Below are 21,975 nucleotides of genomic sequence, written 5' to 3'. Positions count from 1 at the left end.
TTTCACTTCTTTAAGGATTCATGGTCTGAAAACATGTGCTAGGTCATGTCCGAATCTTGACAACTATGTTCTATTTTGGGGCTTCCCAAATGTACTAACTTCCAAAGTCGACTTAAAAAGGTTTATAAGAGCCTTACTTAGAGCTATCACAAATCCTTTTTGGAGCCAACAGGATACTTTTTTATTTTAAATTTATTTAAACATTTGAGCCAACTCACTCCAGAGGGTATTTTTTTAAATCAATAAATAGTATTTTATTTTGTATTTTTATTTTTTATAGGACAGAGTCTCACTCTATCACCCAGGCTGGAGGGCAGTGGCACAGTCTTGGCTCACAGCAACCTCTGCCTCCCAAGTTCAAACAATTCTCCTGCCTCAGCCTCCCAAGTAGGTGGGATTACAGGCACCCGCCACCACACCCAGATAATTTTTTTTTTTTTTTTTTTTTGAGACGGAGTCTCGCTCTCTCGCCCAGGCTGGAGTGCAGTGGTGCGATCTCAGCTCACTGCTAGCTCCGCCTCCCGGGTTCATGCCATTCTTCTGCCTCAGCCTCCTGAATAGCTGGGACTACAGGTGCCTGCCACAACACCCGGCTAATTTTTTATATTTTTAGTAGAGATGGGGTTTCACCATGTTAGCCAAGATGGTCTCAATCTCCTGTCCTCATGATCTGCCCACCTCAGCCTCCCAAAGTGCTGGGATTACAGGCGTGAGCTACCGCGCCTGGCCACACCCGGCTAATTTTTATATTTTTAGTAAAGATAGGGTTTCACCATGTTGGCCAGGCTGGTCTCAAACTCCTGACCTCAGATGATCCACCCACCTCAGCCTCCCAAACTGCTGGGATTACAGGCATGAGCCACTGCGCCAGGCCAATCAGTAGTATTTTTAAAGTTTCACTCTGCATATGAAACCCATCCCTTCCTAAGCCATTAAATTTCCAGTGGCATCCAAATCAAATGTGATTTATGGATATGGAGATGATACCACAGAACCCAACATTAGTACAGTTTGTGCTTTGGGATTTATTTTTCTTCTAGCAAAAACTCCTTCTGATCCAACTGCATCCAACTCACATTACCTCATATGACCAGAGACAAACATTAGAGCCTATAGGGAATGGGGGACAGGATGAATATAGAGGAAGTTGACCCAAACAATGTCAAATTCTAGCCACACATAAACAAACTGGAGACTCACATGAATTTTTGTCAAGCCGAGGACGTTTTAATGGGACTTCACATCCTTTTGATATTTTCCTTCTTCTCAGTTCCAATGTTATTGGTTGCAAAGTTTGAGAGTTTGAATCCACAGCTACCATGTTTATAAAACCACACAAAAAAAGATACATAATTTCTTAGTGTCTGTCATTTTTATATATAAATAAAACATATATATATATGCAGAAATCACTGCATTATAAATGGGCCATCAAAAGGGCATTCTTACTTAAGATAAAAGAAAAAAAGTAAAATGAGTGAGAAATTACTTCCTTACAGGAGATGGTGATACCTTGCCAATTGACCTCCTGAATCTTTTCTATGATCCAGCTCCAGTTTTCAACCTCTACTTGCTACATTAATTATCTTAGCACTGGGCCTAGTTTTGAGGGTACAAGAAAAATGTCCAAGAGAATTTGTGGATTTTTTTTTTTTGAGATGGAGTCTCGCTCTGTCACCCAAGCTGGAGTGCAGTGCCGCGATCTCTGCTCACTGCAACCTCCGCCTCCCAGGTGCAAACAATTCTCCTGCCTCAGCCTCCGGAGTAGGTGGGATTACAGGCACCCAACACCACACCCGGCTAATTTTTGTAATTTTAGTAGAGTCACGGTTTCCCCATGTTGGTCAGGCTGGTCTCAAATTCCTGACCTCAAGTGATCCAGCTGCCTCGTCCTCCCAAAGTTCTGGGATTACAAGCATGAGCCATGAGACCCAGCCGAGAATTTCTATTTTCTTAAACAAAATCCTAAAAAAATTCTTGGGAGATTATGCTAGTTAACAGTCAATGTTTCAGGCAAGGCTGCTGGTCCCCAGCAAACCCAGCTCTGACATAATTTAGTAGTACAGACGCTAAGCCTTTGAAGAGTACTTACTATTTAGATTTTTGTTTGCTTGCTTGCTTGCTTGCTTGCTTGTTTTTTTGAGATGAAGTCTGGGTCTGTTGCCCAGGCTAGAGTGCAGTGGCGCGATCTCGGCTCACTGCTACCTCTGCCTCCTGGGTTCAAGTGATTGTCCTGCCTCAGCCTTCCCTGTAGCTGGGATTACAGGCACCTGCCATACCTAGCAAAAATTTTTTTTTTTTTTGTATTTTTAATAGAGATGGGGTTTCACCATGTTGGCCAGGCTGGTCTTGAACTCCTGACATCAAGTGATCTGCCCGCCTCAGCCTCCCAAAGTGCTGAGATTACAGGTGTGAGCCACCTGCCCAGCATAGTATTTACTATTAACTTTTTTTTGAGATGGAGTTTTGCTCTCGTTGCCCAGGCTGGACTGCAATGGTGCGATCTCAGCTCACCGCAAGCTCTGCCTCCCGGGTTCAAGTGATTCTCCTGCCTCAGCCTCCCAAGTAGCTGGGATTACAGGCATGCGCCACCACACCTGGCTAATTTTGTATCTTTAGTAGAGACAGTGTTTCTCCATGTTGGTCAGGCTGTTCTCGAACTCCTGACCTCAGGTGATCTGCCTGCCTTGACCTCCCAAAGTGCTGAGATTACAGGCGTGAGCCACCATGCCCGGCCCTTACTATTTTGTTTTAAACCTACCACCTAAGAAGCTCACCCCAAATCAGAAAAGATGAGAATTGAAAAGGCAGGCAGAAGAAAGAAACTGGGAAGTTGGGCAGGAAGGCAGAGCTAAGGGGTCTCAGGAAGGGTGAAAGGAGGAGAGAGAAGAGGAAGGAGGAAAGGAAGAGGGAGGAAGAGAAGTAAATGGGAGGAAAAGAGGAAGGGAAGGGAGAAAGATGAGAAGAGGGGAAGAGGGACAGAAAAGACTCATCTAAGACCTGTAGCTTCAGGTCGGTCAAATGGCTCAACAAGACATGGCCTGAAGTCTGAGGAAGCAAACCAGAGAAGACCATTGAACTCTGAGGCTCTTCCTGTGTTCCAACTTCCCAATGGGCCAATATTATTTTGTTCCAACTGGCAGAACTTGGAAATCCCACACATTCCAAGTTAAACATAAATACAAACAGGCTGGGTGTGGTGGCTCACGCCTGTAATCCCAGCACTTTGGGAGGCGGAGGCAGGCAGATCACCTGAGCTCAGGAGTTCAAGACTAGCATAGCCAACATGGTGAAACCCTGTCTCTACTAAACATACAAAAAATTAGCCAGGCATGGTGGCACATGCCTGTAGTCCCAGCTACTCGGGAGGCTGAGGCACAAGAATCACTTGAACCCAGGAGGCGGTGGTTACAATGAGCCGAGATCATGCCACTGCACTCCAGCCTGGGAGACAGAGTAAGACTCCATCTCAAAAAAATAAAAATTAAAATATATATAAACAACCCTCTCTAAATAGCTCAGATCCTGTTCCCAATCAAGTCTATACAATCTAGGGTGCTCAAGGAAGGCTCTACAAATCAATGAACTTATTCCAAGTAATGTTTTAAGGGGATGTGAACCATATATGGGATACTTGGCAAGTCTTCTTCCCTTTGATACCGTATATAAATAGGAGCTGACTGTACAGAACTTGAGTGTTTCCCAAACTCTTCTTACAGTATAAGTCATCTGGGAAGCTTGTTAACAATTCATATTCCCAGATTCCCATCCAGACAGTCTGACTGGAAAAGAACTGAGGCATGGCTGGAATCTGTTTTCACAAATGCCTTGGGCAAGGATTAACCATAAACTTAGAAAACATCCCTTCTATATTAAATTTATCCTACTCATTATGAAATCCTACACTTACAAAAATATAAAAACCGAATGTCCTTGTTCTTATCTCAATGGAGTCATGTGGCTTCAAAGGAGCAGTCTGCTTGTTGGGGTACAACTACTTCTGTACATACTTTCTGGAGAGTATAAGCCAGGGCATGAATAGCTAAAGGAGAATTAGTTTCAAAACACTCAGTTCTCATACATACTCTTTCCTAAACTGAGCTAAGGACATGTCAGATTTCTGCCTAAGGACATGTCAGATTTCTGCCAGTTTACATTTTCCACCTCTCCTTGTATAATAACTGCCTTTAACTGCCCTTCTCCCACTTTACATAAAAGGGCCTGCCTCTCACTCATCCCATATCTTAACATGGTGCTCAGCCTGGAGGTTTAAAACTTCCAGATTTTCTCAACTGGGGTTCCCCATCTGAACAGAGATATATTTTCTCTGTTTTCCTAAGGGTACCATTCTCAATGCACTAAGGTCAATCCATCACAGATCAAGGATGCCTTGGGTATTGTGGCTTCTCTCCCAAAACTCAGTTGAGAAAGCCAGTGAACATAAAGTCAGTGCTTTCCAACAGAAATATACTAAGAGTGCAAGCCACATGTAATTTTATTTTATTTTATTATTTTTTGTTTTTTTGAGATGGAGTCTCGCTCTGTCACCCAGGCTGGAGAGCAGTGGTGCGATATCGGCTCACTGTAACCTCTGCCTCCTGGGTTCAAGAGATTCTCCTGCCTCAGCCTCCCAAGTAGGTGGGATTACAGGTGCATGCCACCACGCTCATCTAATTTTTGTGTTGTTAGTAGAGATGGGGGTTTCACCATGTTGGCCAGGCTGGTCTCGAACTCCTGATCTCAGGTGACCCACCCACGTTGGTCTCCCAGAATGCTGGGGTTACAGGCATGAACCAGCATGCCCGGCCAATTTTTGTATTTTTAGTGGAGACGGGATTTCACCATGTTGGCCAGCCTGGTCTCAAATTCCTGAGCCACCACGCCTGGCCAATTTTGAATTTTTTACTCATCACATAAGAGGGTTTGGTTTTTAAGTGCCAGGCATGGTGGCTCATGCCTGTAATCTCAGCACTTTCAGAGGCCAAGGCAGGATTGCTTGCTTGAGGCCCGGAGATTGAGACAAACCTGGGCAACATAGTGAAACCCTGTCTCTACAAGAAATAAATTAGCCGGGCATGGTGGCATGTGCCTGTAGTTCCAGCTACTCAGGAGGCTGAGATAGGAGCATCGCTTGAGCCTAGGAGGTGGAGAATGGAGTGAGCCACAATCACGCCACTGCACTCCAGCCTAGGTAACAGAGTGAGACCCTGTCAAAAAAAAAAAAAAAAACACACACACAACTTAAAAAGTTAATTTAAATACTATTTTATTTAATCCAGTACTTTAAAAAAAATTTTTTTTTTAACTGGGCTCAGCAACCTTCCTGCCTCAGACTCTGGAATCGCTGGGACTACAAGCACGTGCCACCACTCTCAGCCAATTTTTTCATTTTTTGTAGAGATGAGGTCTCACTATGTTGCCAAGGCTGGTCTCGAACTTCTGGACTCAAGTGATCCTCCCTCATCAGCCTCCCAAAGTGCTGGCATGATTACAGGGATGAGGTACTGCACCCAGCCTCTAAAAACATTTCAACATGGAATCAATTTTTTTTTGGTTTTGTCGCCCAAGCTGGAATGCAGTGGCCCGATCTCAGCTCACTGCAACCTCCGCCTCCTGGGTTTCAAGCAATTCTCTTGCCTCAGCCTCCTGAGTAGCTGGGATTACAGGCACCCACCACCAAGCCTGGCTAATTTGTCTTTATATTTTTTCAGTAGAGACGGGGTTTCACCATGTTGGCCAGGCTGGTCTCAAACTCCTAACCTCAAGTAATCCACCCGCCTGGACCTCCCAAACCACTGAGATTACAGGCCCAGCCGTAATCAATATTTTAAAATTGAGGTGTGTTACATTCTTTTTTTGAACTAAGTATTTGAAATCTAGCATTTACTTACACTTACAGCATATCTCAATTCAGACTAGCTACATTTCAAGTAGTCAATAGCCCCATGCAGCTAGTGGCTACCATACTAGACAGCAGAGGTCTAGGCCCCATTTAGGCCTACGGACAATTGCAGCACCCTCAGATCTTGAGGGCAAAACCCAGTTACAAGCACTACAGGGAAAGATCCCTTATTTCATATAGAGACAAATCAACCTATTATATAATTTCCTATCTTACAATGAGTACTAATACACTTATGTGAAGTAAGTTAAATTTTTTTCCACAGAAATTAAGTCTGATAGTCTGATTTGATAAGGAAGACTGGCTTTGCATTCTCTACATCGTTAGGGAATAATGAAAAGGTTTGCTCTGTAGTTCCACAGTTTTGATGAAAATATTTGTCTGTGTGTGTGTGTGTGTGTGTGTGTGTGTGTGTGTGTGTGTGTGTTTTGAGATGGGGTGTCACTACATTGCCCAGGCTGGTTTGGAATTCTTGGGCTCAAGCAATCCTCCCACCTCAGCCTCCTGAGTAGCTGGGACAACAAACATGCACCAACGCACTCAGCCTTCATGTTTTGTATTTTAAATGTATCCACTGCAGCTATTTAAACTTGTGAGAAAAAGATAAATACTGCTTTAAAACGTGCTAGGGGATTCACAGTTTTTCAACTGAACACATAAAGAATGCACAATCAAGAATGTCTGAAGGTCACTGCACATATTAATCAATGGCAGGCTCAGTCCAGAGAACCGGGGGGGCCTCTTCATGCCATTGAATTGATTTGGAGAACGAGTGTTTGGCTTAGGAAGAAATCAGGGCTTGTTTCATTCTTGGTTATTCTAGAAGAATTCCAAATTTTAAGTTTTTTAATAACTGCATTCTTCCCTAAATCTATACCCTCTAACCTTGACTCTTACCAATTAGCCATCTCGGCTTTTTATTTAGACTGTGAAAATTTCTAATCAATAATCACTCTCCAAGGAGCTCAATTTCAAAATGCACCCATGCTTTTCTAGTTTCAACGTTCCTTTGTCCCCATCTCCTTCAGAAGCCCATACCTTTTTACTATTTCTTTTCTTTCATGTCTGTCTCATTAAAACTCTATTTCCTGATTCTAGGTTCTATTAAGCTGACTTAAACTGAGATCATTTGAAAAAGCATAAGCAAAAGGCCTCGGTTTATCAGGTTTTATCATATAAGCTGAAGTATCTAGTCAACAGTTAACCACTACTTTAGGAAACTCAGTTATGAACATGCTTCCCAACTTAGATTCACTTGGATATGTACCTCACTTAAATTCAGCTTCATGAACACAACTTGTTTCCAGATCATAAGACAATTCAAAATCAGTCACAAAAACAAACGATTGACGTACACAAGTTACAAAGAACCACAAAGGGCCACAGAAGAATACTCTGGCATTGCCCATTGCAGAGCCCACTTAAAAAACTCACCAGTAGGAGCTATGGAAGGGGGTCTGCCTCGTTTTCTTTTGGGTTCCCTCAAGTTTTCTTGTGGACTCTTCACAATGTCATTTTCAGGTTTCTTATCCACTTGGGCATCTCCAGAATACTCTCTGTCATTTTCGGAAATGTTTTCCTTGTCTTCCTTCTCGTTCTTGGGAAGACTTTTCTCTGACACTTTCCCCTTTTCAGAACAGATTAACTTTCCTTCTTTATCAGGCTGCTTGGGTCGCTTTTCTGTCTTTAAGGGTTTATCTTCTTTGTCTTTCTTCACATTCACTGTTGCTTTTCTCTGTTCTTTAAACTTCTCTCGTTTATCAGGAGATGATGAAAGACTTTTGTGATCTGTTTCTTTAGGCCTAGCATTACCCACAATATTCTAAAATGAGCAAAATAGCGATGAAACACTTTGTGATTACTTGCAAATACAAAATTAGGAGTTTCTTACAAACTTATGAAGACAAACAAAGAAATTAAAACAAGACATACGCCAGATCACATATACAAAGCACCACTGACAACAGCCACCTGTGCTGAGTTGAGAACCAATCCTTAAACTTAAAACAATTCAATTATTCTGGAGACAGTGCAATCTCCCTTATTATGACGAATAAGTCACTAGAAAATAAAATTCTGGGTTTTTGTTTGTTTTTGTTTCTGAGACAGAGTCTCTCTCTGTTGCCCAGGCTGGAGTGCAGTGGCACAATCATGGCTCATGCAGCCTCGACCTCCCAGGCCCAAGCGATCCTCCCATCTCAGCCTTCTGAGTAGCTGGGACCACAGGCATGTTTCACCACGCCCAGCTAAGTTTTTTATTGTTATTTTTTGTAGCAATAGGGTCTCCCTATGTTGCCCAGGCTGGTCTCAAACTCCTGGGCTCAAGCAATCCTCCTGCCTCAGCCTCCCAAAGTATTGGGATTGTAGGCATGAGTCACCATGCCTGGCCTTAAAATTCTGGAAAGCAATCTTTCTGACAAAGGTGTTCGAAGAAAACGCCTTCATGCTCTGTCCTTATCCCCAGCATGACTATACTGACCCAGAGCTTTTCAGAGGCCTGGTTCAGTTTGCCAGCAAATGCTGATGTCTTGTCTATAGAAAAACAAAAACTGATAACTGGAAGCTTAACAGGAAAACTATAAAGATTATCCAACCCAGAACCAAGGTCTCTGCTTCCTCTATCAGGTAAAGGCTGTGCTCAGTTCAACAAGCCACCTACTATGTTCCTGAGCTACTTGGAGTTTTTGTCTATTGGTAGGAAATACCACTTCTTAGTTATGTTCTCCCTAAATTACATTCTTTAAAATTCACACTAAAAATCGAGGGTCCTCTATTGTGACTGTTTCATAATAAGGCCAGGTCTGAAAGCTCTAGAGATTCCAAAACTATAATTAAGTTTATTTGTGTACATATCTCTCTTCTAGGACCTCAAAAGAGCAGAGACCACCATACTATGTTCATATGGGATCCCCAGCACCTAGCACACACTAGGCACATAGGTTTTCACTGGAGGCAGGAAGGAGTACCTAAATACTCAACAAATAAAAGTTTAATTTGTTCTACAGGGAAAAATAATAAACAAGGAAATATTTTTTCAAGTCCCCCAAACTATTCTGAAAGCAGCCAGGTTTGAGAACAGCCAGCAGAAATATAAACTGAAATTGCCCTTCTTGTTGGGAGTTCAGGGAGGAGATGGCAATTTGAGTCAAAACTAAAAAGGTTATACCTTTGAACTAGAATAAATTCCTAGAAATAAAATTAGCTAAAATAATAATCAGACTTGTGTACCTGGATTTACAAATATCCTTAATGACCATTTGGGAATTGGTTACACAAAGTAGTTACATACATATTACAGAATACTACATAGCTGTTAAAAATTATATTCTCAGAATATTAAGGAACATGGGGAAATGTTAGTTAAAAGAGCAGTACTATATTAATGTACCACAACTCCAATTTTGAAAATAAATAAATACACACACATGTATGTTCAATAAAAAACACAGAAAGATGTATACATCAAATTGTTAAGTCAAGTTACACACCAAAACGTTAAGAACAATGATATCTGTTTGATGGAATTATAGTTTTTATTTTCTTTGTGCTTTGTACTTATATATTTTTCTACAGTAAACGTATTATAACTTCAAAAACATAAGTGTTACTAATATAGAGACTATCAAAACATTTATAAGGCAGTGCAGTCCTACAGAAAAAAAAAAAAAACTCAATCTATTCCAATAGTATATGAAAAACCTTTGAAATTGCCCATGACAGATAACTCTAGCCAAACCACTGTACCCTCTTGGAAAAGAAGTCAAGTCCAGGAGCCTTGGGCCTGTGCTTAAGGGCCTACCGGGCTAAGGTCAGACACTCAGAGGCCATTGGGAAATAAGAAATGAAGCATGGCACCCAGAAATCCTCACTGGGTAAGGCACCCACCTCCAAGCCAAAGCACTGTGAGTGCTATCCATCAATTTACTGAGTATCGCAGAGTAAACAGATGAACAATTGTTATCTAGAGCCCTGGACTTCCACTTGGGAAGGTTCTGGATATAACCTGCCAATTCTGGACAAGTTTATAATTCTGTCCTCTATATTAACTCGTTCTACAAACCTAACACAAAAATTGCCAAATTTAAGGCCAAAATAATGTTTTAGAGTACTGTATGGCTCCTTACATGCCTGAGAGACAAGTGAACAAAGAAAAAGCATCATCAGGGCCAAAGCTTTATGTAATAATTTTGTTAATTTTCTGAAAAGGAAAACAAGCAAAAGGCAAAAACATTCTTGAGGTTACCACTAAAGGTATCATGTATCAAAATCCTTTGAATCGGCTGGGCATGGTGGCTCATGCCTTGTAATCTCAGCACTTTGGGAGGCCAAGGTAGGCAGATCACCTGAGGTCAGGACTTCAAGACCAGCCTGGCCAACATGGTGAAACCCCCATCTCTATTAAAAATACAAAAATTAGCTGGGCATAGTGGTGCATGCCTGTAGTCCCAGCTACTCAGGAGGCTGAGGAAGGAGAATTGCTTGAACCCGGGAGGTGGAGTTTACAGTGAGCCTAGATTGCATCACTGTACTCCAGCCTAGGCTACAGAGTGAGACTCCATCTCAAAAAAAAAAAAAAAAAAAAAATTTCTTAGAAACTTATGAATAGGCCAGACATGGTGGCCCACACCTGTAATCCCAGCACTTTGGGAGTCCAAGGTGGGCGGATCACTTGAGGTCAGGAGTTCAGGACCACCCTGGCCAACATGGTGAAATCCCGTCTACTAAAAATACAAAAATTAGCCAGGCGTGGTGGCACATGCCTGTAATCCCAGCAAATCAGGAGGCTGAGACGAGAATCACTTTAACTTGGGAGGCGGAGTTTGCACTGAGCAGAGATTGGGCCACTGCACTTCAGTCTGGGTGACAGACAGAGACTCAGTCTCAAAAAAAACACAACTTACAAATATACATACAGAAGAATTCATTAAAAATCTCTGATAAGTAGAATCATTTCATCATCACAAAGACACAACAGAGGGCCAGGCGCAATGGCTCATGCCTGTAATCCTAGCATTGTGGGAGGCCGAGGTGGGCGGATTGCCTGAGCTCAGGAGTTTGAGACCAGCCTGGACAACATGGTGAAACCCTGTCTCAACCAAAATACAAAAAATGAGCCGGGCGTGGTGGCACGCGCCTAGTCTCAGCTACTTGGGAGGTTGAGGCAGGAGAATCACTTGAACTGGGGAGGCGGGGAAGTTGCAGTGGGCCAAGATTGCGCCACTGCACACCAGCCCAGGCAACAGAACAAGACTCTGTCTCCAAAAAAAAAAAAACCAAAAACCAAAGACACAACAGGTTATAGCATCACCAAATATTGTCACATCAACTACTATCCAAGCAGATGAGTAGCAAGTTATGATGCCTCAGTGATAAAATCTTTTACTAAATTGCTAAATTAGCTGTCTCAACAGCTGAAATTAGTAATAATCAGGATTTTTAAAAACACCAATATCCAAATTTTGATCTCTATTTTCCCCTCAACTATTAAAACATAAACACAAAAAAGACAAAAGGGGAAAAATCATGAAGAAAGTAGGCAACACTTCTAGATGGCCCGTATCTATGCAAACCATATTTCCAGTATCAAAACTGAGGCCCCATGCTCAGGCAAGTACATGCATGGTGACTGGAACAACAGGATACCCAAATCACAAACCAGGCACATCTAGCACAAGTGGCTGCCAAATCTGTGCCAAATGATAGCTCTGTAAACCACCAAGTAATGGTCCTAAGCTAAAAGACAGAGCTAGATGGACAGAAAACATACTGGAGGTCTCCTCAAGCAATTCAACAAGTTTCCTGTATGGCTAACAGCTCTTGTGGGGCGCAGGGTACAGAGAGAAGAAAAGAATAACCATTGTTGAAAAAAGATTAGGAGAACAGAATATAGGCAATGGTATCCAAGCATTTGGCACTTTTGAAAAAAAATCTCTGTTAAAAGGAAACAGTGGCCAGACACAGTGGCTCACACCTGTAATCCCAGCACCTTGGGAGGCCGAGGCAGGTGGATCACCTGAGGTCAGGAGTTCGAGACCAGCCTGACCAATACGGTGAAACCCCGTCTCTACTAAAAATACAAAAAAATTAGCCAGGCGTGGTGGCGTGCGCCTATAATCCCAGCAACTCAGGAGGCTGAGACGGGAGAATTGCTTGAACCCAGGAGGTGGAGGTTGCAGTGAGCCAAGATCGCACCATTGTACTCCAGCCTGGGCGACAGAGCGGGACTCTGTTTCTAAATAAACAAATAAATAAATAGGAAACAGCAAAGAGACAAATATTTACAACTTCTGAAAACTTGTGTATTATTTTCTGGTGAAATTGTGTCAGATGGAGGAAATAAACACTTGCCATCATAAACAAATGTAATGTCTTTATTTGAGGAAACAAAACTACAATGTTAGCATTATTCATAACACAAAGCACAAAACCACATTTCTCACCTGATCTTTGGAAAAAGCTTTGACATGAATATGTTTGACAGTCTGAACTACTCCATCATAAAATTTCACAGTGTAAGTACCTAAAATTCAAGAAGATATCATGATTTTAACTCACAATTTCATGAAAGTGGTAACTTTTCAAAGTATAAACACAAGGGATCTCCAACCACATAATAAGCTTATAGGAGTTTAAAACTGTTTAAGAATCATATTCAGTCTTACTTATGTCCAAGATAACAGTATGCTTATCTTCATTTCTTAGTTAAGATTAGTTTTCTACCTACGTAAATTGAAATCCATCAAAAAAATAAACTTGTTTTTAGATGCTTCATTAAAATAAAAAAAATTTCACTGAATTTAAGTGAAGAACAAAGAGCAGTAAAACAATTAAGAATGTGAGTAAAATGCAGACTTATTTATTCCTTGGTGAATTTTTCACTTTTATAATTTAATCTTTACGTTCCGGGATCGGGGGCAGTAATAACTCTCAAGTTTTAAAAGGAACATCATGGCTCACGCCTGTAATCCCAGCACTTTGGGAGGCCGAGGCAGGCGGATGACGAGGTCAGGAGTTCGAGACCAGCCTGGCCAACATAGTGAAACCCGTCTCTACTAAAAATACAAAAAATTAGCCGTGCTTGGTGGCAGGCACCTGTAATCCCAGCTACTCGGGAGGCTGAGGCAGGAGAATCACTTGAACTGGGGAGGCGGAGGTTGCAGTGAGCCAAGATCCTGCCATTGCACTCCACTCCAGGCTAGGCAACAGAGCAAGACTCCTTCTCCAGAAAAAAACAAAAAAACAAAACAAAACAAAAAAAAGGAACATCATTCAGCTAAAGGTATTGTGTTTCAAGAGATGTGTTCTATTTCCACAACTCAAAATCCATTTGAATTATCTTCATGATACAATGTTTTAAAATAGAGACTTGGTCAAAACACAAAATGTTTGCTGCTACACTGTTAGTTTTTTTCTGCTACACTGTTAGTTTTTTCCCATTAGAAAAAAATTATTCAATAAAGATCCGTCCCTGCTAAAAACCTTAAGCTGGAAACCCAGATAATCTTATCTTCCCAAATAAGGTGTCCAACTACAGAAGTTCTCATTAGTTGTACCCAAACAACACTTTCAAATTTTGCATCTTAGAGCCAATTCATGCCCCACCCATTTTTGCCCCAGGGATTTAAAATAATCACAATTAATCTTGTCAAGATTCAGTAAACCATTGGTAATCACGTAATGGTTTCCACTAGTAAACAGGTTTTTCTCTTTTTAGAACCAATTCCCCCACCCCCTGCAAAAAACCCTGAGGCCTGGGAGCCGAAGAATGCAACAACAAAGTTAAGACCTGGTTTTCTCCTTCTGATACATTCTCTTCCCATACCCCTCCACCGCCAGTCCTCAACAGGGCCTAGTCAATGGCTAATCACGGGTACCAAATGAAGTCCAAAAGTATTCAACCTCCAACACAATCTGACCCCAATAATTTTCCAAACCTTATTTCCCATTACCACCATCCAATACCCACCAACTCAAAGTGACAAGCTACCCACTGAAACTGCCAGCGACACTTCTAACTCCACATCTGTATTAAAAGTGTTTTCCTTCTGGGAATGTGCCACTCACTGATCTTTAAGTGCCTGGCTCAAATACCCACAACAGTTCTGTAAAAGCTTCCGGGCTTTTCAGCTACTAATGATTACCCCCGATCTGAACTTCTTAGGCTCATTTGGCACCAGCCTACAGAGCTTCAAACTTAGGTCTACCTTCATATAAGTACAGATCACAACTCAAAAGCAGGCTCTTCAAGGCCAGAGACCACAACTTATACCACTTTCTTCCACACACAGTACCTGCCTCAGAGTAAACCAGTGCTTCTCAAAGTGTGGTCCCACAGCAGCAGCATGAGCAACTCCTGGGAACTCATTAGAAATGCAAGTTACCAGTCCCACCTCAGATACACTGAAACAGCAACTGGGAACAGGGCACAGGAATGTGCATTTTTAACAACTCCTTCAGGTGATAATGATGTACACCAAAGTCCAAGAACCACTGCCATAGACAATTAGTAATTACCTACTGACCTTTATTCCTGGTAATTACAAAATAAAGGTGATTATTTGTCACAGGTGTCACCAATACATGACGAAACTAGCTAGCAAGACATAGACAAACTTTGATGTTCTCACTTATTTGTAGGAGCTAAAAATTAAAACAATTGAACTTATGGAGATAGAGAGTAGAGGGAGGGTTACCAGAGGCTAGGAAGGGTAGTAGGCAGGGGTGGGGGAACGTGTCGATGGTTAAGGGGTACAAAAAAGTTAGAAAGAATGAATAAGATCTAGTATTTGCTAGCACAACAGGGTGACTATAGTCAAAAATAACTGTACATTTTAAAATAACTTGGCCAGGCGTGATGGCTCACGCCTGTAATCCCAGCACTTTGGGAGACCGAGGCGGGTGAATCACTTGAGGTCAGGAGTTCAAGACCTGTCTGGCCAACATGGTGAAACCCTGTCTCTACTGAAAAAATGCAAAAAACATTAGCCAGGTATGGTGGTGGGCACCTGCAATCCCAGCTACTCAGGAGGCTGAGGCAAGAGAATCGCCTGAACCCAGGAAGTGGAGGTTGCAGTGAGCCAAGATCACACCACTGCACTCCAGACTGGGCAACAGAATGAAACTCTGCCTAAAAAAAATAAAAAATAAAAATAAAATAACTACATAATTGGATTGTTTGTAACAAAGGATAAATGCTTGGCGTGATATATACCCCCATTTACCCTGATGTGATTATTACACATTGCATACCTGTATCAAGATATCTCATGTAACTCATAAATACATACACCCACTTATGTACCCACAAAAATTAAAAATTTTTTAAAAAATTAAAAATATAAAAAAAAGAAACTGGCTAGCAAACAAGATATAAAGATACATAGTTATGCCTGGTTGGGTTAAAACATCAGCAATTAGATGACAACAACAATTAGATGAACAGGCTATGATAAAAGGATAAGAACATAAAAGGATAAGAGCATAAACAATTATCTACACAGGCAGCTCAGCAATGACTTATGAGTACTTACAACAAAGGTCTGGGTTCCTGTTTTTCCCTGCCTATATTGTGAGGGTGTTGGCAAGCAAAGCAGTTATGATAAACAATGCTATGGAATTCTAAACAGAACCCTCTCAAGCAACCATGGTGCAACTCCGGCAAGTCTGGGGACGGAGATGGGGGGATGGGAGTTTTAAGACTCCAGTTATCTTGAAATCTTAAATATTATGTGTGCCAACAAACCACCCAAGACTCTACTTTCAACTATTTTATCAACAAAGTTAGTTCAGGATCAGTTACATCAAAATGAAAACTGCCATTTTTACAGGCATTTCCAACATCCAAAAGTCAATATTGAGTAATGTTACCTAACAGTCCAACATTTTCAGCTACTTGGAGTTAATTTTGAAGGTTACTCCTGATGGCAGATTCCAGAAGGAGGACTTACATAAAAGGAACCTGAGTTCCATGATTAAGTCTGAGACAGCTATCTTTGGAATCCAAGCCTGTCTACTGACCTCCAACCAATTTTTTCCCACCACCCCGCACTGCCTATTGCTCAAGCTCCTCAGGCTAATTCCAAACCACAGACCCATTTCAGAGTGCTGAAATGACCCAAACTATGGCCAAAGGTGCTAAGGGATGACCGTCCTTAGATATATCTCGATCTTTGATCCTTTTAACTTCCAAAGGACTACAAAGGATCATCTTGAAACTTTCCCCTTTAATCATGCTAAACACAGCCTAACTTGGGCTTCAATAAATCAGACAGAATAATGGACAACAGAGAGGCCCAAATTTTACTCTGATGGTTTCATGTATATTACTAAAAGATTGTCTTCACATGGAATCCTCCCGTAGGTAGCTAATAATAGAGTTCTCCTGTGGCCACAAACACTACCTAACAAACAACATGTAAATGAAGGAACTCAAAATAAGTGTATCCTGTTCCATCTCCTCTAACGTGACAGAAGGGCTACCTGCCTCAGACTCCCTCAAGGAGTTTTTGTCCTTAGACTTTAAGATGAAACAAAGATTCCTGGTCTTGCCCCTCTGAGGGTTAAGGACTCAGCATTGCAGACAATCTTATAGCAGTCAGTAACACTAAAAGGGTTCTAAGAACAAAACTAGAGATGCATAACAAGCTCATGTTCTCTAGGACCAAAGACATAGGGATAATACATGGGTGATTTTGGATTGGACAGATTTCTGTTGCTCATGAAATCTACCACAGCCAATATTCCAGGGCCTCTTTTTTTCTTAGAAACAGGGTCTTCATCGGCCGGGCATGGTGGCTCACGCCTGTAATCCCAGCACTTTGGGAGGTGGAAGCGGGCGGATCACTTGAGGTCAGGAGTTCAAGACCAGTCTGGCCAACGTGGTGAAACCCCATCTCTACAAAAATACAAAAATTAGCTGGGCATGATGGTGGGTGCCAGTAATCCCAGCTACTCGGGAGGCTGAGGCAGAAGAATCACTCGAACCTGGGAGGCAGAGGTTGTAGTGATCTGACATTGCGCCACTGCACTCCAGCCTGGGCAACAGAGCAAGACTCCATCTCAAAAAAAAAAAGAAAGAAAGAAAGAAATAGGGTCTTCGTCACCCATCCTGGAGTGTAGTGGTACGAACCTAGCTCACTGCAGCCTCAAACTCCTGGGCTCAAGCAATCCTACTGTCTCTGCCTCACAAGTGGCTGGGACTACAGGCATGCACCAACATGTCCAGCCAATTTTTTATTTTTTAGTTTTTTGTAGAGATAGCGGGGCATTGGGGTCTATGTTACCCAGGCTGGTCTCAAACTCCCAGCCTCAAACAATCCTGCCTCCTCAACTTCCAAAAGCACTGGAATTACAGATGTGTGCCATCCTGCCCAGCGTCCAGGGCTTCTTTTCTATCTCATTCACTCTTCGGAAGTCAGATTATTCCAGAATGCCACAGATGGAAAACGGAGGGTTTTCAAACATGTTTTCTCAGGCTGGTCTGAAAGTAGTGAGTTATCTCAATTGATGGTTCACAGTTAGTTACAGATCGAACTTCTTGTTCTACTCTTTCCTTTCTTCTCACAACTGCTTTCAACTAGTCTTTTCTTTTTTTTTTTTCTTTTTTTTTTTTTGAGACGAGTCTTGCTCTGTTGCCCAGGCTGGAGTGCAGTGGCTCGACCTTGGCTCACTGCAACCTCCGCCTCCTGGATTCAAGTGATTCTCCTGCCTCAGCCTCCCGAGTAGCTGAGATTACAGGTGCGTGCCACCACGCCCGGCTACTTTTTGTATTTTTAGTAGAGACGGGTTTCACCATGTTGGACAGGCTGGTCTTGAACTCCTGACCTCAGGTGATCCACCTGCCTCGACCTCCAAAAGTGCTGGGATTACAGGAGTCAGCCACCACACCTGGACCGGCCCTTTTTAGAAAAAAAAAAAAAAAGGAAAAAAAGATTAGTCAGGTCGGGCAAGGTGGCTCACGCCTGTAATTCCAATACTTTGGGAGGCCGAGGCGGGTGGATCATGAGGTCAGGAGTTCAAGACCAGCCTAACCAACACGGTGAAACCCCGTCTCTACTAAAAATGCAAATATTAGCCAGGCGTGGTGGCACACACCTGTAATCCCAGCTACTCGGGAGGCTGACACAGGAGAATCAGTTGAACCCAGGAGGCGGAGGTTGCAGTGAGCTGAGATCGAGCCACTGCACTCCAGCATGGGCAACAGAGGGAGACTCCGTCTCAAAAAAAAAAAAAAGTTTTCTTGAAGTCCTTAGGCTTCCACAGATTGAGGGGTGGGGATGTGCATATGTTTGTGGGCATGCCTTCCCCTCCCTCTAAGTATTTTCTTCTTAGCAATTTTACATTTTGGGTTTAGGTTCTGTGGCCAATACAACACTCATCTATTCCCACTCCCTCTTTGACTTCTAACTGCTCAAAAGAGTCCAGAGCAAAGGCAGTGAACCACCCATAATCACTGAGCAGGAACTGGGACCAGACCCTGTCTCCCAACCATGGTTCTCAAGACAACACCGGCTCCAGAAAGTGCAGACCACTACATCCACTCTCGCATTCTATCAGTGAACACCTGGACCTAATTGACAACACCTGCCCTCTTAGGAAAACCCTGCTCCAAAGAGGCAGCCTGGTACTGTGGGAATGACAGTTTAGGGACTCTGTAGAACCACAGACCTCCATGCAGATCTCAGCTCTACCATCCAAGCGCTTTATAACCTCAAGCAGTTTCCCCCGTGAGCTTAGTTCCTCATCTGCAAAATAAGAATGGGGTTAAGGGCAATAACCTTTCCATGTTTGTGTAAAGACTAAATACGATAAGATATGGAAACAACCTAGCACAGGGCCTGTCACAGACCACGGGATCAATACCACCAAGTCACCCTAAAAGGGAAGCACAGCACATTGACATCTTTTTTTTTTTTTTTTGGAGACGGAGTCTCGCTCTGTCGCCCAGGCTAGAGTGCAGTATGGCGCAATCTCAGCTCACTGCAACTTCTGCCTCCTGAGTTCAAGCGATTCTTCTGTCTCAGCCTCCCGAGTAGCTGGGACTACAGGCACATGCTACCACGCCAGGTTAATTTTTCTATTTTTAGTAGATACTAGGTTTCACCATGCTGGCCAGGCTGGTCTTGAACTCCTGACCTCAGGTAATCCACTGCCCCCGCCCCTCAAAGTGCTGGGATTACAGGCATAAGCCACTGTGCCTGGCCAGACATTGACATCGTTAAAGGCTATCTAGGCAAAAAAAAAAAAAGGGGGGGGTGGGGGTTGGGGGGGGGAAGCACAATCCCTCTTCCCCCAATAGAAGAAAACAGCCAAGCTAGCACCTGCACGTGTGGGCCTAAATCTTCCTTTTCTCTTTCTACAAAGCTGTTCACATAGTATCAGCCTCCCCACATTTCAAATGTAGAATCAGTTACAGCATGAAGAAAACAAAAAATAAGAGCTGCTTCAGCCAGAGACTCTAGAAACAAGATTATTTCCATAGCATCTCCTGTTATAAATGCAGACTTCAGTCACTGCCCCAGAGACTGAACTGGCAGGGTAGGTAGGGGACATGACCCAAAAATATGCATATTTTTTAGGAAGAAGGAGCTGATTTACCTGCTCATTCAAGTTAAAGAACCACAGATCAACAGAAAGGACCAATTCCCCATTTTGTCATAAATGCTAACCTACACAGTAGTTTCCTTAAAGAAAATCACTTACAGAGCAGAGTTGTACACTACTGGGGGCAAAAAGCCCTGACAGACAACTGACTCTGCTAATCCTTGTGTGAAAAAAAGGGGAGATTCAGGAGGCTGAGGCGGGTGGATCATTTGAGGTCAGGAGTTCCAGACCAGCCTGGCCAATACAGTGAAACTCTGTCTCTCCTACAAATGCAAAAATTAAAGCAGCAGCTTCATTGCTGCAGTTCTATCTTCACCTTCACGATGTTTCCCTTGGTCAAAAACAAACTCAGTCATCTCCAAGTTCGAAGCATTCAGCAAACAATGGCAAGGCAGAGCCACCAGAAACATACACCTGATTTTCATAACAAATATGGTAATACTGTATTAGCTAGTGGACCCACTTTCTGTATTGCTATGTGGACATATATAACAACACAAATTGGAATAGAATGGAACCCATCCCCTGTTGGCAGAGTCACCCCCCAAAATGGAGAGAACAGTAATCATACCAGCTGGTGTAATAATGAATTGTTTAAAAAACAGCTCATAATTGATGCCAAGTTAAAGCACTGTGTACCCATTAAGATATGGCATTATTGAAGAAATAAAGTACATTTGAAACCTTAAAAATATATATATATATAAATTAGCCAGATGCGGTGTGGCGTGTGCCTGTAGTCCCAGCTGCTCAGGAGGCTGAGGCAGGAGAATTGCTTGAACCCAGGAGGCGGAGGTTGCAGTGAGCAGAGATTGTGCCACTGCACTCCAGCCTGGACAACAGAGCAAGATTCTGTCACCAAAAAAAAAAAAAAAAAAAAAACGGAGGGGGAAGCTAAGCAGCCCCAGCAAAGAGGTGAGGTCAGCTCACCAGAGATGGCTTCCAAACAAAGATTCCCTGAAAGTAGAAACCCATCTTTTACTGTCTTTTGTAACAACACAGACTGAGGGTCTAACAAGGCTACCAACTGCCGCTGCCTTCCTACTAAATAATGCTTAATCTCCACTGCTGAAGAACCATTCCAGGTGAAAAAAGCTAAATAATATGGCATTATATGCCCTATTTTCCGAGTGCTAACAGACTTCCTTAAGAAACTAAAGTTGTTATTTAGTTCTGATTCAATCATGCCAGACTCCTCAGTGCCAGCAGCTGCCACTTCCACACTCTGGCTACAGTCCCCACCCACCAGCCTGCTCAACACTCAGCCTTAGCAAAACATCCAAGGAGATTAAGAGTGGCAAGAAAATCAGACCAAGCCTTCTAAAGATAAATCTACAAGGCATGACTTCACTATATCCCCTGCCTCCTCCTGGCAGCACCAACAAGACATAAGTGACATTTACAGGAAATAAAGGGGCCGCCTTGCCGGCAGAGCTTCTCCTCGCAGGGCCATTAAGCTGGTGGCCACTGCTACGGATGAACCTGAGGCACAGCAGAAAATACCAAGGAAAGAGTGAAAAGAGAGACTAGCATTGTCGCTCCCAATCCCACAAGTAATCCCACAGTGAATCGTGATGAAGCAGAAACTGACCATCAGCTCTAATCCAAACCTAATCATTTTTGAAATCATTATTTCAAAGAGTTTCTGATCCATCCCACACACAAACACAAAACCTTATAGAGACAGGTGCCTACCATGATTAACCTGCACCATCCTGCCCTGCCTCCTCCTGGTAGCTCTATTTCAGCAGCTACTTCATTCTACCTTGAAGCAGGTCTTCTTTTGTTTTACTTCATGATGCCAAGCTCTGGGCTCTGCAGGTATTAGATCTAAACAGTAGATTACTAAGCCTTCATTGCCTCCACCAAGACACCTTCCCACCCCTCTTAGAGGCATTAATTATCTTCATCTCTGAATCAGACATAGATCTGAGCTCCTACAAAGGCTAGCTTTCCTTCACAATCTGGGTGGCCAATAGTACTACCCAGCCTGCCCCACTAACTTTCTGTTTCAGGATTGCCCCTCTCCCATATCCTCTCCTCCCTCTTCCAGTTAGTCCCAAAAACCAGTCAATGTGTCAGCATAATACAGGACTTCAGACCCAAGAACCTCAGGACAACAGGTTTTGGCAGAAATTTCCATTCATTTTCATGTCCTTCAATTAACTAAATTTCACTGGACAGAATATGGAGCTTCAGAAACAATATATTAGCGTTGCAAATGACCATTTTAGGAACTATCATAGCCTCGAGACTCTCCCTCCTATAATTTTAGCTTATGGAGGAAGCACAACTGAAAAGACTTTTTTTTTTTTTTTTTTTTTTTTTTTTTTTAAAGAGACAGAGTCTCGTTCTGCTGCCCAGGCTGGAGTACAATGACACTATCACAGCTTGCTGCAGCCTCAAACTCCTGGGCTCAAGGGATCTTCCCACCTCAGCCATGCGAGTAGCTAGGACTACAGGAACATGTC

At 42.7% G+C, this 21,975-nt stretch overlaps 2 protein-coding genes across 4 annotated transcripts in view; one reads left to right on the top strand and one right to left on the bottom strand.

The window, feature by feature from the left end:
• PHF20 (PHD finger protein 20) overlaps positions 1-21,975 on the bottom strand; it is a 184,213-nt gene that overhangs the window by 81,631 nt on the left and 80,607 nt on the right. For 2 of the 3 annotated variants that reach the window (XM_034947499.3, XM_055104817.2), the window contains exons 5-7: positions 12,343-12,422; positions 7,337-7,724; positions 1,201-1,314 (exon numbers count right to left, since the gene is read on the bottom strand). In XM_034947499.3, the coding sequence (XP_034803390.1) occupies positions 1,201-1,314; positions 7,337-7,724; positions 12,343-12,422 (582 nt within the window). Of the gene's footprint in view, positions 1-1,200; positions 1,315-7,336; positions 7,725-12,342; positions 12,423-15,432; positions 15,463-21,975 lie in introns of those variants that run through there. The other variant, XM_055104818.1, reaches the window with a different exon arrangement.
• Positions 18,587-21,841, top strand: LOC117977251 (cytochrome c oxidase subunit 7B, mitochondrial-like). Its single transcript, XM_055104824.2, has one exon. It carries the CDS (start codon positions 19,774-19,776, stop codon positions 20,164-20,166), a length of 393 nt encoding a protein of 130 aa, XP_054960799.1. The 5' UTR covers positions 18,587-19,773; the 3' UTR covers positions 20,167-21,841.

This window comes from Pan paniscus, chromosome 21, assembly GCF_029289425.2.
Source record: "Pan paniscus chromosome 21, NHGRI_mPanPan1-v2.0_pri, whole genome shotgun sequence".
Classification (NCBI taxonomy): Eukaryota; Metazoa; Chordata; class Mammalia; order Primates; family Hominidae; genus Pan; species Pan paniscus.
This window is presented reverse-complemented; position numbering and strand designations above follow the sequence as displayed.